This window comes from Phalacrocorax aristotelis, chromosome 13, assembly GCF_949628215.1.
Source record: "Phalacrocorax aristotelis chromosome 13, bGulAri2.1, whole genome shotgun sequence".
Lineage (NCBI taxonomy): Eukaryota > Metazoa > Chordata > Aves > Suliformes > Phalacrocoracidae > Phalacrocorax > Phalacrocorax aristotelis.
Window position 1 is genome coordinate 8,905,037 of NC_134288.1, and position 15,617 is coordinate 8,920,653.

General features: G+C 52.6%; 1 protein-coding gene across 7 annotated transcripts in view; it reads left to right on the forward strand.

Annotated features, from left to right (window-relative positions):
- Positions 1–15,617, forward strand: part of CDH22 (cadherin 22) — a 95,810-nt gene that overhangs the window by 55,637 nt on the left and 24,556 nt on the right. For all 7 annotated transcript variants that reach the window (XM_075108378.1, XM_075108376.1, XM_075108380.1 and 4 more), the window contains 4 exons: positions 349–516; positions 1,584–1,771; positions 2,611–2,864; positions 10,278–10,414. In XM_075108378.1, coding sequence (XP_074964479.1) covers positions 349–516; positions 1,584–1,771; positions 2,611–2,864; positions 10,278–10,414 — 747 coding nt within the window. The remainder of the gene's footprint in view (positions 1–348; positions 517–1,583; positions 1,772–2,610; positions 2,865–10,277; positions 10,415–15,617) is intronic.

Consider the following 15,617-nt stretch of genomic DNA (forward strand, 5'->3'; position numbering starts at 1 on the left):
AGCCCCTAGGGCTGCGTTAGGAAGAGCATCACCAGCATTGAGGGATGTGACCTGTCCCTTCTACTCAGTACTGGTGAGATGACCTGAGTGTTGTGTCTGCTTCCGGGCTGCCAAATATGAGAGGCATGGGCATATACCGGTGTGAGTCCAGGGAAGGGCCATGAAGATTGGTGATGTATTGGAGTGGAGCATCTGCCATATGTGGAGAGGCTATGAGATCTAGCTGATCCTGTTTAGAGCTAGGGATTGGACAAGGTAATCTCCACTGTCCCCTTCCAGCCTCACCCTGTCTGACTCTGAGGATGCTCTGCAACCTGCCTGTGCTCACGCTGTCCTGCTGGTTTCCAGGTGTGATCCGGACAGCCGTGGCTGACCTGGACCGTGAGACGCAGGACCGCTATGAGGTGGTGATCCGCGCAACGGACATGGCAGGGCAGCTGGGTGGCCTGTCTGGATCCACCACAGTCACCATCGTAATCACCGATGTCAATGACAACCCGCCACGTTTCCCTCAGAGTAAGTCCTGGCAGCAGTGGGGGGTGAGCGCTGGCCCTTGTCCTGGCCCTGGCCCCTTGTGGGTGGTGGGACAGAAGCTCAGCTCCCAGCATAGCCTGGCACATGACTGCAAGGTGAGTCAGCCCCACTGCTCATGCCACTTGCCGGGCAGCAGCACCAGGGTACAGCAGCATGCACAGCTCCTTGCCCGGGTCTGAACGTGTCCCTGCCTGGCAGTGTGATGGAAGGGCAGCTGACTTGGCTGAGCCTGTCCAGGGCCCTGGACAAGACCCCTGCTCCTGGTGCTAGTCCTGGGAGTGAGCAGGGCTGATGTGGTGGGGAGAGCAGAGCTGGCCCTTTCCTGACACCTCTCTGAGCAGTGCTGGGGGAGAAGGCAGTCTGGTCTGTTGTGCTGCTGTCTCCCAAGAGCTTGGGCAGGGACTCAGCCGTCAGCTACTGGCCTGGTCCCTCCTGGCTGCTGCGTCAGAGCTTGGCACGCTCTGCCCCAGCGTGAGGCACAGTGACACTGCCAGACTCACAGATAGCAAGCAGCCTTGTTACGGGACAGCTCTGTTTTCCATGTCACTGCTAGTGGCCTGTGATTCATGCTTGTGTCTTCTTCGGGATCCTCCCCAAATGAGGAAGGTGGGTGATCCTGTTGCAAAGAGTGGGCTGTGCAATCTCTGCAGTGCACACCAGCTGCAGAGACTGGCAGCGTATGGCTGGTAGACCAGAAAGGGTGCTGCAGCTGGAGGAGGCTCACATCTTTAGCTGCATCTCCTAGAAATTAGAAATGGTAAAGTCTGCAAAGAATCAGAGAACACTGATTGCAGGGCAGTGTCCATACAGAGCAATCAGCCCTTACTTCACCTGGCACCTTGAAACGTTAGTGCTCCCCAATTTTCTTCCCTCAGCCCTTCTTGTTGTCTGGGGTATGTTTCTCTCCTGGTAGGGCATTCTGGCACTGGTAGAGTTTGGGCAGCCCTTGTAGTCCAAGGGTACCCTGAGGGAGGTATGCAAAGGGCCGTATCAGGCTAGAGGGGGTTTGAGGGCAGAAGCAGTGACCCTGGTACCTTTGTCTCCTCCAGAGATGTATCAGTTCAGCATTGTGGAAACTGCTCCTGTGGGCACTGCCATCGGTAGGGTGAAGGCAGAGGACTCTGACGTCGGGGAGAACACGGACATGACATATCAGGTGAAGGATGAGGAAGGGGTGGAGATGTTCAAAGTCACCACGGACAGCAATACCCAAGAGGCTGTAATCACAGTACAGAAGGTGAGAGATGAGGAAAGCTGGCTGGGTAGGGAGGGAACAGATCTCTAGGAGGGCCCTTTCCTTTAGGGACTCCTGCTGCTGAATTTGAGTTGAAATAAATGCTAGGCTGAGCGCTGCTCTGGCAGTGGCAGTTGCATTTTTGTGCGTGCAGGTGCAGGGAGAGACCTGCCTCTGTTCTGCCTGGATGGCAAAACACAGACCTATGTCTGGGAGGAAAGGCTGAAAAGGAGCAGCAGCGCAGTGCCTGCTGGAGCCTGCACAGGGTGGCTCCTTGGGTGGCAGCGAAGTGAGCTGTGCATAGGTGAAGCTGTGCATAGGGCTATGGAGACAAGCACTTACAGCTTTTATTGATGGCACCCGTTAGGGGAGAAATATGCCCACCTAATTCCTACACCTGACCAACAGCACTCTGACTGTATCTGCTTTTGGTGGCAAAAAACAATCAAGCACTTGATGCAGGCAAGAAAGAATGATTGTACACCAAGGCCGCTGCATTCAGATCACCTCCCCTGCAGAAATAATAGCAGAGTGATGAATGATCAAAACCCGCTCACTTGCAGCAAACAGTGTGCTGTCTTCCTAGTGAATCCTGGCTGCCCACAGCCTGATGTGCCACTGGGGGCCCTGGGGGGAGCAGGCTGGAGGCTTCCTCTTCCTCCTGCCCCCCCTTGGTGTGGGTTCTGCTGGCAGGAGGGCAGAGCACGAGCTCCCAGCCTCCTGCAGAGGTGCTGCCTGGGGAGCAGGTGGCTTTAGTGCTGCCCCTGATGTCTCTGGTGAAGGAAGGGGCAGTGGGGGTGCTCCTCGGGCTGGGTATGGCTAACCCTTTCCTGTTGTCCCAGCCTCTCGACTACGAGTCAAAAAAAGTGCATACTGTTGTGGTGGAAGCCCTCAACAAGTTTGTGGACCCGCGTTTTGTGGACCTGGGCACCTTCCGGGACCAGACCATTGTGCGGGTCTCTGTGTTGGACGTTGATGAGCCCCCCGAGTTCCGGCCCCCCTCCAACCTGATGGAGGTCCAGGAGGACGTGCACGTTGGCTCTGTCGTGGGGGTGGTCACCGCCCTTGACCCAGACACAGCGAACCATCCTGTCCGGTAAAGCAGCTGCCTAAACGTCACATCATCTTCCTTCCAACAGTGGGCGTGGGGTCACCTGCAAGGGATGCACATGGCCTGAGGGGGGGCTCGTGGCAGAGGAGGAGGGGCAGTGCAAGTGAAACGTGACAAGTGCTGCACGCGTGGCCAAGCACGTGTGTGTGTCCTATGGGACAGGCAGCTGGCAGGTGAGTGGCAGCCTGTGCACAAGCAACAGGCAAGCAAGAGCAGCGGTCTCACAGGTGACAGGTACGTCACTGGCAAGTGATGGATTTGTGAGTGGCAAGGGAGTGTCGGGGAAGGTGGCTGGGTGATATTTGCATGTCCTTGCTGCTGATAGTAAGGCATCTGCAACGGTGCCTGATGCAGGCCAGACAAGTGACCAGAAATGACAGGAGAGCAGTGATGAAGGATGGTAAATGAGGTGAGGCTTGGGAGGCGCAGAGCCACAGCTTGGCGCTCTGTGTGTGCGTGTATGCACAGGGATCAAAGATCAGAGGAGTTTATATTTGGGCAGGGGATATAATCCAGGCAGCAGCTTATCTGCACAGGACATTTCCCATTTCCATTTAATTTGTGGCTAAAGAGATTGTTACCTTGTTAAATTGTTATTACCTAAGGCACAAAGCAGCCTTCTGGCTCTGCCAACTGGCCTGAGTCACAAGCAGTTGGGTTGGAAAGCTGGTGTTCAGAAAACATCCTCAATGTGTGGAAAATTTCCTTGAAATGTGTGTTCTCGTGCCAGGTGACGGTGGGGCCGCAGGCACCTTGTGCAGAGCCTCTCACTTCAAATGAGCAGCAGTGGCTTTGCACATGAGTGCTCTGTGGAGAGCCCATCCCAGGCAGCAATAAACTGGGGCACAGCAGGGACAGGGATGTGGGATGGATGAGGACAGGGAGGGCTCAGTTACAGTACTGATTGCATTTGATGATGTCCCTGTGCCAGCTGCTTGGGGTGCTGAGCTCCAGTGCTGCGAAGTCATGAGGAACTCACTGATTCAAGGTGCGGTGAGGGGTATCTCCAGATCTTCATGGAAATGAAGATTGAGATGCTTAGAAAGCTCAGAGAAGAGTTTGCACACGAAAGCTGCCATCTACAGCTGCCTGGCAGCTAGCAGAGAGTATTGTGTCACAGAGCTGGGTGCTGAAAGTTGTCTTTGGGGTGAATGTGAATGAAACCAGCCTTGGCATGCCAGGAACTAGAACTATGTGAGTGCTGCACCGCTTGCACTAGCTGGTGCTGTCTGTTGGACATGTTGTCAAAGCACCTCTGCTCACCTTGTCATGTGGCTACCCTCTCCGTTCAGGCTACACATCTGATTTCTTTCTTTGTGCCCTGCCCTGAGCACGCGGCTGTTAGCTTGCACTCTTCAGATGTGTCTTTCTACACATCTCTGTGTACATGTATGCATGTGCTTTTTCACTTGACTGTTTCTACCAGTGCTACAGAACATAGATTTTATTTTCTGATCTGTAATTGTAGGAAAGGGGCCTTGGGGACAGAAGTATTCTTATTCTTGTTTTTTGGGTTTTGTTTTTGTTTTTGTTTTTGTTTTTTTTTTGTTGTTCTTTGTGCTGCTTCCCTGTGGAGCTTGTTGCATTGTTTGCAGACAGAACAAAAGAAAGCAGAGGAGGGAGGCTTTCTACTACTGTGCAGGAGGTGATGGGGACTTGGAGCTGAAAGAAACAGATTCAAGTACTCAGCAGGAGCAAGAGGGTTAGAGCCCAAACTTTGCTATGCAAGTGTCTCTCTTATAGCAAGCTTAGTGCCAGACAAGGCAATACCTCGTGCTCAGACACGAGGGCCCAGCCAACAGGACTCCCAGGCATCTGCTGCAACTTGGGAATTGCAATGTGTTTTCCCTTGTCAGGCTTGATGCATTCAAAAATCTGTCCTCCCTCCAGCTATCCCCAGGCAGGTAGCTCATCCTGCGTCCCTCATGCTCCCCTGTGGCATCTGGTCTCTATCCGTCCATCTCTCCAGTGCCCTCTGTTCTTGCAGTGCCTGCTGTTGTGAGCAGTGGTAGCTCCATCCCCTTGTGATGCTCCCTTGGCACTTGCCTGGGGAGTGCGGGTGGGTGAGCCTTCCCTGCCATTTTAACATGTACCAAGTGGAGATGCAGGTTTACGTTGGTCCCACTGATGTGGCACCAGTGAAGGAGGGAGGTACTGTTGGATCTCGCCTGCTTTCCTGTCCTCTGGCTAGCCAGGTAATTTAATAAAATGCTTTGCTACATAGGCAGCTGTTCACAGCTTCGAAGTGGTGCACAAACATTAATGCAAGCATCCTGCAGCACCCTGCCAGGATGTGACACAAACCCGTCAGCAAGAGATGGCAGTTAAGTCACCTCACATTTCAAGTGTGCTACTCCAAAGAACAGTCACAAGAAGCCAGCACTTGTACTTCACCTCTGATACATTAGAGAGCGAGTGGTCCTGACAGCATGACCGGTATTTGATCCTTGGCTCCTTGAAGTTGGTATGAACCCTTTGAAGTCGCTGCAGTTCAGTGGATCCCTTTTAACTTCCTGATCCTCGTCTGCCAGAGGTGGGAGCAAAGACATGGCTATGTTTCTGCGGTGGCTGCTGTTTCCAGGACCCTGGTCTCCGTATTGGCTCTGCCAACAAGGGGAGAGCCACAACCTTCCGTCATGATGAGATGCACCCTCCCCTTGAGGCAGGAAGAACAAGGATTGCCAGAGACAGCAGAGCAAAAATCAGCTCTGTCAGCGTTTCCAGGTCCTGCTGACACCAGGCTGCCAATAACAAGGTTTGGGAAGTATTTTTAGCCAAATGGGAAAGGAGGTGCCCTTGGCTCTTTGTTTTCACCCCCAGGCCAGCACACAAGGGCTGTGCGGCTCCTGCTGCACCATCCAGTCTGAAGCAGCTGCTGGAGGCACGTTTCAGCCTGGCACTCCCCTGCCCTCCTGGTGATCTGCTTGAATGTGGCCGCTTGGTGTGAGAATGAAGCCCCTCCAGACAAGCTGGGCTGGGTTGCAAAGTGACCTGTTATGAAGACATGAGGGTCGAAGGGGCGTCCGCTCCCCTGCTCTTGGGAGGCATCCCTGAGGCACTGCTCGCTGCCCCTCTCCCAGCTGCACATGGATGTAGAGCCCTTGGTGTAGCCGCTTGCCCGGATGGGAGGAGAGCTGGGGCACAGGGTGCTTGAAGAGCCCCCCATCTCTGGGTGAGCATCCCCAGCTTGTAGCTGCTCGAGCGCGATACCCTCCCTCCAGTGCCGGTGCTATGAAGCAGGGGAGGCATGCTGCAGTTCAGCCTGGCAGAGGAACTGTGCGCATCCTCGGGGGGAGCATGAAAGCTCACCATGGTACAGGCAGGAAATGCCTTTCTAAAGGACCAGTGCTTTTTATTTAATTCCATCCTTGTTTGTTACTTAACAAAAGCTGGAACCACTCTTTTTTTCAGAAAGAATTTAGTTTCCAGTTGGCTTTTTGGCTTTAGCTGCGCATTTCATGGGCGTAGTGCAATTTTTCTCAGCTGAGCCATTGTATGAGGTAATACAGTGATAGACTCTCTGTGTACGTGAGGCTTGTGTGTATGGAAGCCTTTTGTTTTTCTCTCTGCAGTGGGAGCCTGTGCTCTGATTGTGTGCATTCCAGGCTTTATCAGCACTGGGAAGATGTTGTTTGGGATTTAAGGTTCTTGGAGATATTCTTGTTTGGCATTCACCAAATCCGGAGACACGTGTTGGACATGGGCATTTTATAGGCTCCAACAGCACAGCAAGAACTACAACCTGCTTCAACACAAAAGGGAGAGGAGGAAAAAACAAACACAACAAAAAGCTTTTCACAGTGTTTGAAAAGCTCCCTATTAACAAAACACATGGCATAAAATGTGTTCCTTGTTGCATTCAGGGGGAGAAGGGAAACAAGCTGCTTGAGAAACACATTCATGAGAAAGATGAGCACCAAGAAAGCTGTCTAAATTAAAGTCACTTGTAACATCCAAACCAACAGGCAGTGCCAGCAGGAAGAGAGGAAAATGGATTACAAGGTCCGCATCCCAATCAGAGCTGGGGACTGCAGTTCCAGATATGGAGTGCCAGCCATCTTTAGGAGGAATTGAGCATGTGTCCTATCTCTGAGTACCTGGAGGTCCCAGGGATTAATTGCCACCCCTTCCCAGGTGAGAAGCACTGTTTCACTTCAGTGAAATGGATCTATGAAGCTGGACTACTAGAGGTGGAGAGGCTTGTGATGGTCAGCACAGAGTTCGGTTGGTAAAGATCATATTGCACAAAATGATGTAAACTAAGCACAGTGGACAGCTTCTCCTTCTAGCTGCTCTAGCACAGGCTTAGCCATAAGCTCTTGGAAGGGGAGGTCTGCCGTTGTGTGGAGCGGGTTGATATGCAGCTCTGAGCAGGTTAAGGATGTGGCTTTGTGGGTGCAGATGGGCATCCCTGTCCCCCTGTAGTCCCCAACTCCAGTGTCAGCCTACTGCTCCAGAGCCTCCACAGCACTTGGTGCAGATGGAGAACTACAGACCCACCTTGGATCTCCAAAATCACAGTGTGTAGAAACAGGTTCAGCCCTGCTTTCATGGCAAAAGCAGGCAAGGCCCAGAGCTCTGTCTCCTTCCCCTGGTGCAGTGTTGACAAGGTGGCAGCTCTCTGTGTAGCAGTGGTGACAAAGGGATCAGATTTCTGGTTTGGTTTATGCCCTGCCGTAGGGTATGGGCATTCAATCCTCAGCAGACAATTTGGAAGTGACAGAAGACAACCTCAGCAGCAAAACAATTAGAAGCGTAAGGAAAGGTTACCAGTGGCATGAGGCAGAGTGCTCCCCTACCAGCCTCCTGGCCTCTGGCCATGCAGGCAGCTGGGGTCAGATGTTTCCAGGCTCAGTGACACCTCCCATCACTAACTGGGTTTTTCTGCGTAGCTATTTTTTGCGGACATCTTTGTTTATGCGGCAATGACATGAGTGTGAACAAAACAGGCATGTGCTTACCCGAGAAGCAGGGAAGGCATATGGAGAGTGAAGTACCGTCTTGAACACCAACAGTATTCAAAAGTGGAATGGAAGGAACAGGATGTGTTCGAGGTCAGGTGATGTGAAAGAACAATGGAAGCAGTTATGTAAATGCAATATTGGAAATATATTAGGTGTTGTCATCCTGGTTTCTGTTCCGCTTTCCAGCAGTACATTGGACTGATGTGTACAGGTCAGAGTGGCCAGACCTCTACTTTCCCTTTGCAGTGAGCAAGTGCAGAGTGGATGAGAGGCTGCAGTACATGTCAAGACAGTGTCACTGTCCCTTCTGGAGCTGGCTACACACCTGTAGAGGCTCTGTTTCCAGCTGCGAGTTGAGGAAGAAAATGTAGGATGGGTACGAGGTCCCTGACAGTTGGTTCAGAGATGCCTAGGCTTGTACCTGGCATTGAGTGGCAGATCCCCATCGCCTCTAGATGCAAGGAGGAAGCCAGCCACATAGGTGCAGAACATGCATGTGCACAGATGCAATTTAAATAGTGACCTTTGAACATTTTTCCTTAACTATGGTTAAGTGCTGTTGTATTTTCTGTCTCATCCCCCTGTCTGTCTGAAAGGGAGAGAGCTAGAGAACATAACCTGGTACTGTATAACACTTTAAACAGTGCATAAATGCCTTTGTATGTCCCTCCATCAGAAATAGAGCTGCTGGACTGTGTGGATAGGTACCCCTCTGGAGGCACTCTCATCTGCAGCTAGTTCGTCCCAGGGCATGAGACAGAAAGGCATGGAGGCCTCGATGCCTCTGTGCATAGTGGTCATTCTTGCATGCAGAAGGTGAGCTGGTGTTCCTCAGCTGGGAGCCATGTGGATAATGGACCCACAGACCACAGCTGGACTGTGCCAAGTGAGACACAAGCATTTGGGAAAGCCACCCCGCAGCGTGCGGAGTGCCTCCACCATGCAGAACCTGCTTATAGCCTAGAGCCTGTCATGTTCTGCTCCTCTTGTCTGATGTGGCCTCTCAGTAGTGTCCTGTCTCATCAGCTTTCCAGCTTGCTTTGTCTCTACATTTTTCTTCCTTCTGTTGTTGGACATGTGACTGAAGTCTTTAATTTATTCACAGTCCTCCTTTTGGTAATTTATCCTTTGTACTCTTTGCTGTCTTGTATTATTTAATTCTGTAAGCACTCTGGGATGCCGTGTGTATGAAAGATGCTGTACACAATAACATTATGCTTTATTGTTTGTGATTTGTGGGCCTTCTGGATTTCTAATTCTGATTGCAGTGGTGGTGTTTGTTATTTGTTGTGGCTATGCTCAAGGGCCTCAGATGGATCGGGCTTCCCTTCCAGTCCCTGCCTCCAAGGAGCACACACCTAATTGTGCCCTGGTTTGATGTCAGCTTGCTTTATTCCGTGTGCAATGTGTATAAATGTTGGAAATGCATGACATGCCACTGGGACTGATTGTGTGGGATTGAGGTGTCATGGCTAAGGTGAAGGTTAAACCCAGGTGTCTGACTCCTCTGTGAGCTGTGGTGTTGCCCTTTGGGAAGAGGTGGGAGTCACGCTCTCCAGAGGTGGAATGGGGACCAGGTAGGCTGTTGATGGGATGCCCAGGGAGGGGTCTGTTTGGGGCAGCACCGAACCAGCTGAAGGAGAAGAGTGAGAGTTGCATTTGAAGGGTCTTTGCTGAGCAGCTGGAGCTGGTCAGAGCTGGAGGAGCTCTTCATCCTGCTCCTGTGAAAATGGGAAGCCCGAACTAGGGCAAATTTCAGCGCTGCTGGGGATGATGTGCTGTGTTGATTGTGGGGACGATGACCATTGCCAACTTCTCTGCTGCCAGGGTTCTTGCTCCAGTTGCACAGGTTCAGTCTGGAATCAGAGGAGGCCTTGTTGTTTGTAACTGCTGTAGCTGCAGTTCAGGTTATCTGCAGGTCCAGCTCACAGCCTGCCCCTGTGCTGCTGTACTGTCCTGCAGGTTTCTCTCTTGTTTGGGTGCTGTGGCAGGATCAGACAAGAAGGTGGTAGGTGAGGTGGGCTCCTTGAGCAGGGGTACCCTCCTTCAGTTTGGCTTAGTGTCCTTCCTGAGCCCTCCTGAACCTATAGCTCAGAAGCTTGCCAGAGGCATGAGTGGAGTTACAGCCCATGATTTCTATATCATTCTGTCTATCCTGAGCATGAGGTTCCCATCAGAGCAGGTTTTCCCCTGTGTCCACAGTCTGTGCTTAGTTACACTTTATGCACCAAAAGCCACACTGTAATTTTACTTGAGGGCTCTGGGGTTGCAGCCTGGTAGAAAAATGGCCTTCACGTACCATGCTGCAGCAGAGGAAAAGTGAGAGCAGTAATATGGGGCCTGTTGCGATAGATCCCTATACTCCTGAGGCTGATGATGAGGTTAGGGTTGGCACATCCAGCTGTTCACAGTTTCCCCTTTTGCCTGGTCTCAGGTACGCCATCGACCGCAGCACAGACGCAGAGAGGATCTTTGACATTGATGCCAACACAGGTGCCATTGTGACAGGAAAGATCCTGGACCGGGAGACAGCAGGGTGGCACAACATCACTGTCCTGGCGATGGAAGCAGGTGAGATGGAGCAGACAGTCTGTCCTGGACCGGAGTGGGGCAGAGGGGAAAATATGGGTGCATTCACTGCAGAGGTGACCAAGATGCAAGTGTTAATTAACAGTGAAATAAAAAAAGAAAAAAGCAGCAGCGCTGAGTCTGACATCTCCCTAGACAACCTAAAAATACTCTTCCTGACTCGAGCATTAATAAGGGAGCATGGTCGAATAGTATATTTGATGAACACTAATCAAATTTGTGTTATCTATGCACTAGCTCTGCCAGTCATCCCTGTGCAGCTCACTCCCTGCATTCACGCCTGCCAAGCAGCTCTGGGTGCTCCCAGGAGGTCTGTGTTCACATCGTCTGCGTCCCCCTGGTTCATCCATGTGCTGTGGGTGGATGCCCACCAACTGGAGCCCTGTGGCACAGATGGCTGCCAGTGCTTGCTTCTGCTGGGGCTCACAGCGGTTGGGATTTGCCCACTGTAGCTGCATGCTGCGCATGTGGCTCTGGATGCCTCCAACACCCTTCCTCCCTGGTCTCCCTGCCCTTTGTGTGGCTGCAGGCTCAGCAAGGCACAGCAAGGTGTGGGTGGGAGGTCCTGGCATGGCAGCAGTGGGAAGGAGCTGTGGAGGCAGAGCATCTGTGAGCTCCCATGCCAGGGACAGGGAGCAGCGGTGCTGCCAGGGTATCACCAGGCTGCTTCAGCTCTGGTCACAGTGCTTGGCATCACCCTGCAGCTCACCAGGAAAAGTCTCAGGCAGAGGATGAGGTGAAGTTCTTTTGTCCTCTTCTGAAATTAGCTCCTTTCTGACCCTCCCACAAGAGCCCTGGTGATTGTCTCTTCCTTCCCTTATGGCTGTGCTATCCTTTAGCCTGTATTTACAGTAACTGCCAAATCTTCTTGCACCCAGCTGGGAGAGCCAGGAGGGAATAGCTTAGTGGCTCTGCAGGTTTTGTTAGTTTATCTTCCCTCTGCTTGATGAGGGCGGCAGAGCCTGGTATAGACGCTTCCAGCAGAAGTTCTGTTTGTCTTTTCTTCTCTAGTTAAGAGCTCAAAGGAGCTCTGAATAAACTCCTCCTGAGGAATGAAAAGAAAATAATAGCAGCAAAGGACAGGCTTTGCCTCCCTGCAGGTGTTTCCCGCTGGGTAGGAAGCCAGTGAGGCTGCCCTGGGCATCCTGCTGCCCTCCATCATGTTTGCGCAGTGCCTTGGCTCATGGGCTCTGCAGGTCCTGTGTGCGATGGTGGATCTGGCCCTGCAGGCCCCAGGGAGTGCTCTATGTTCGTCCTTTTTTCTGAGCCTGAGCTTCAATCCTAGGCACCACGCCATATTCTTCAAAGTTTTCCACATTTTGGACGTGCAAGTTGCCAGGGCAGCCTGGGACCTGCTGTGCCCTGCCACCCCACAGCAGCTCGTACCAGGGAGCTGCTTCAGCTGCAAAGCACCTTCTGATATCTGCAGGCGTGAGCCAAGACCTGTGTGTCGGAGCCTTCCCCAGGCTTCACTCCCAGAGACCCTTCAGGAGTTCTGGTTCTTGTTTCTTTGCTTGTTCTTGAGCAAGAAGATGCCGTTCACATTCGAGGAGCTGAGTCAGGGCCTTACTTGGGGCCCAGAGACCGGTTCCTGCTACGGGGCCACCCCACCACAGCAGCAGCCATCGGTCTGGCCAGGCCACGTCACAGGCCCGCTGCGCCAGGGGAGGAGGCGGCAGCAGCCCTGGCCAGACCCGCACTGCGCTGCGGGGGGCGTCTCGTGCTTCGCTGCATGTCCCAACCTCTCTGCTGATGCTTTGTGCCTGCTGGCCGAGGCCATCTCTGCACTGCCTGGCTGCAGCGCTGTCGTGAGCCCTGCCTGGCATCAGGCAGCAATGGGCAGGTGTGCCAGGGCTACCTGGCCACAACGGTAGCCCGCTGCATAGCCGCGGCATGTCCGGCCAGCTCCGCGGGGAGGCTTTGCCAGCAGTGGCCGGGGAGGAGGGGATCACAGCATTGCAGCACAACTCAGCGTCCAGAGGAAACATGAGGTGACAAGAATCAGAAGGAGAATATTTACAGGCAGCGGCTAGGATTTCAGAACAAGTCAGTAAATGCTGCGGCTCCCCTCCGGCAGGGAAGCCTGTCAGGCTGGATCGCTTCAAAAGCCGGGGAGACTCTTCAGCGCTCTGACTTCTCCCGTGGTGAGCTCTGACTCATCCGTTTTAACTGCCCAGACGTTCCTCCCAGTGACATTATCCTTAACGTTTTGTAATCATGAAATATTAATGACTGATATTGAATTTAAAGTACAATTTACGCCTGAATCCTCTGCCAGAAAGGGCAGTTGTAAAGGTGCAGCCTTCCAAACGATAGAGGGGTTTCAGAGCGGGGCTGTGCGGCAGCTGTCAGGCGATGCCCGGCGCAGTGGGATCGGCTGTGGCAGTGTGAGCATGGGGCAGCTGGGAACCTCCGCGCTGGCGTTGGGGTGTCCGACGCCGTTCCAACTGGCAGCAGTTCCCCTGGCCCCAGACACCTGCGTGCTGGGGAGCTGGCGGGGGCATGCAAGTTGCAGCTGGCTGCTGCAGGGTCTGCTGCACAGCCGGGCAGGGCGTTATCAACTCCAGCAGAGGCAAGTGGTAAAATATTCTTCATCTTTCCTCAGTGAGATGTAAACTTTGCAGAGGGAATGGAGTGAGCCTACAAGGGATCCTACTGCCCAGGCTCCTACCTGGCACCCCAGCTCGTTGGGGCTGGTGGGGAGCCATGCCCCCTTGATTCCCACAGCACATGGGCATGTGGCCTGGAGTGCACTGCATCAAGGTCTTGCCTCCCTGCAGCTTCCTCAAGCTGCCCTCCCTGCCTGCCAGCAGGACTATCCTGAGAAGGGTTTAATGAATGGCAGCTGATGGACAGCTTGCCTGCTGACCGCACTTGTTCCTGCAGGCAGCCTCTCTGCTAGCTTTGAGCAGCTGGATACAAGAGCTGGGCCCCCACCTTTGGAAGACCCATCTGGGACCCGGTGCTGCTGCAGCAGAGACCATTTCCAGGGTTGCGTGCCAAAATAACCGAAGAGAGTGTATTTACATCTGAGGAGTAAGAAAAGCTGCAGCAGGTGTCTGGCTGCACCTGTGGGGCTGGCTGGGCTGTGTGCTGCTGGCGGGAGAGGAGGGGCAGACCTCCCCCTGCGGAACAGGCACTCCCCAGCGTGAGCTGCCTCTACCTGCTGGTGACCAGCAGAATAGTTGGCCTTGCAATGTGGCAGCCAGCAGGAAGCATGGGGGGGGCTGTTCAGCAAATCTGGCCTGGGACCAGGCCAAGCGTTTCCAGAGATAAATCTTCATCTCACTCGCAAGCTGTTTACCTTCCTTGGGCTAATATTAGTGATTCTCTTCCTGTTTTCCTCTTTGCTCATGTAAAATGATGAGGCCTTGACTGCTGTGTCCACTGCTGGTAATTGAGATGATAAATCTTCCTGCTGGAGACTAGCTTTAATCAGAGCATTGTGTTTGGATGCAGTTTAATGACTCTCATACTGCTGAGTTCGGGCAGGACTCAGGAGAGGTGAGAGCCATTTATATGTTACTTGGCTTAACTGCTGCTTCCGCTTTGCTTCCCCCCAGCTGGGAGCCACGTTTTCAGCTCCAGCCTCCAGTGTATCTGCCTGTATCCGACGAGCCATACCCCTGGCATGCCCCTGCTTTGTCCTTGCCATCAGCACTCCGCTTTGCAGTCAAGCAGCTGCGCTGACATCTACAAAACCACCCTGTGATTCACAGCTATGGCATGAGTGCTGGGAAGCAGAGTGGCCCATCCCAGTCTTCTAATCTGCATTTTGTTCTCCCAATTTGCTGAGATAGTGTGGAATAAATTCCACCCCTGCCTCTTCTTGCTTCCCTACTAATGTAAAAATTTTGAATTTGCTACTGTACCAGTTTGATCTTGAGGTAGAAGAGAGTGGGTCATACACCATGCCCAACGGTGGCTGAGACCTGTATTTCCCCAGGTGCTGCAGCCACAGTCAGCAGCCCTACGGTCCTCTGGGCTTTCCTCAAACTGTGCTTCAGACCCCAGGAAAGCTGCGGAGCACCTTTCTGCGTGTGGTATCACTACATGGCTATGTGTGCAGGCAGGAGTGCAAATGGTATGTGTGCTTGGATTTGGAGCTTCGCAGCAGAGGTTTGGGTGTAAAAATGGGAAGTGCTTTATTGTAAGTTTGTGTGAGGGTCTGGAGGGGTAAGGACTGGATCCCAGCGCAGCAGTAACCATCGATCCCCTCCTTTCTTGCCGTGGCAGGGGTGGCTGAGCATCTCTGCATTCCCTTCCCATCACCATGAGCTTCTGCTGCAAAGGCTCCAGCATTTGCGAGCCGTTGCCCAGAGCTGCTCCATGTCAGACCAGCAGGCAGTCAGCTGTCTGGAACCTGCAAAGAGGACAAGTTGTTGGCATTTTGCATCTGAATGTTTAAGACAAGAATATTGTACTGTTCAGATTACTTTCATGGTTAATTAAATTAAGAAAATATACTTTGGGATGTGGCTGAAGATTCAGCTGGAGCATTTGAGGCACGGCCTCAGCGTCACCGTGCAGCAGGGCTGTGGCTTCCTCCTGCTCCAAAGCCAGGGCGCTGCCTGTCGAGTGGCACCGTGGCATGGGGCGTCCGGGCTGCGCTTGCTGCTTGTCCTGAGGTGCGCTGTTGTAGCATCGAGGAAGGTGCAGACACTGCCGTGTGGAAGCGGTGGGCAGAACTCTGTTTTCCATCTCCAGCAGCTCTGAAATAATTCAGCCCATGTTTGCAAAGGCAGCTGCCAGTCATCAGCCTGGAGTCCCGTACTGCACTGCTGTGTTTTCAGCATCTCTCCCTTGTTCTGTGTATTTTCCATGTCTCTTTCCTCAGTCTTCTCAGATTAATAGCGTTCCAACTCCTGAAGGAAATGCAGAAAAACGGCATGTTTAATTTTAATTTAGGAAAGCGTTTAGGTAGCAGCCTAGTTTCCTCGCTGCTGTCAATCAGGTTTTCTCAAGGCTGACATCAATTAGTTTAAAAATATTGAATGTAATTTTGCCTGACACAACATATTGCAGCCACTGCAAAATATAATTTATTTTAGAAGAAGAAATAATTAAACTAATTTGCATGTCAGTCAGCTGAGCTGGAATACCAAAGAGAGATGTTGCAATGGAAGATGACTTTTTTCCTCTCCAGTCACACTCAGCCTGTCACGTGCAACCCTCCGCCCCATCC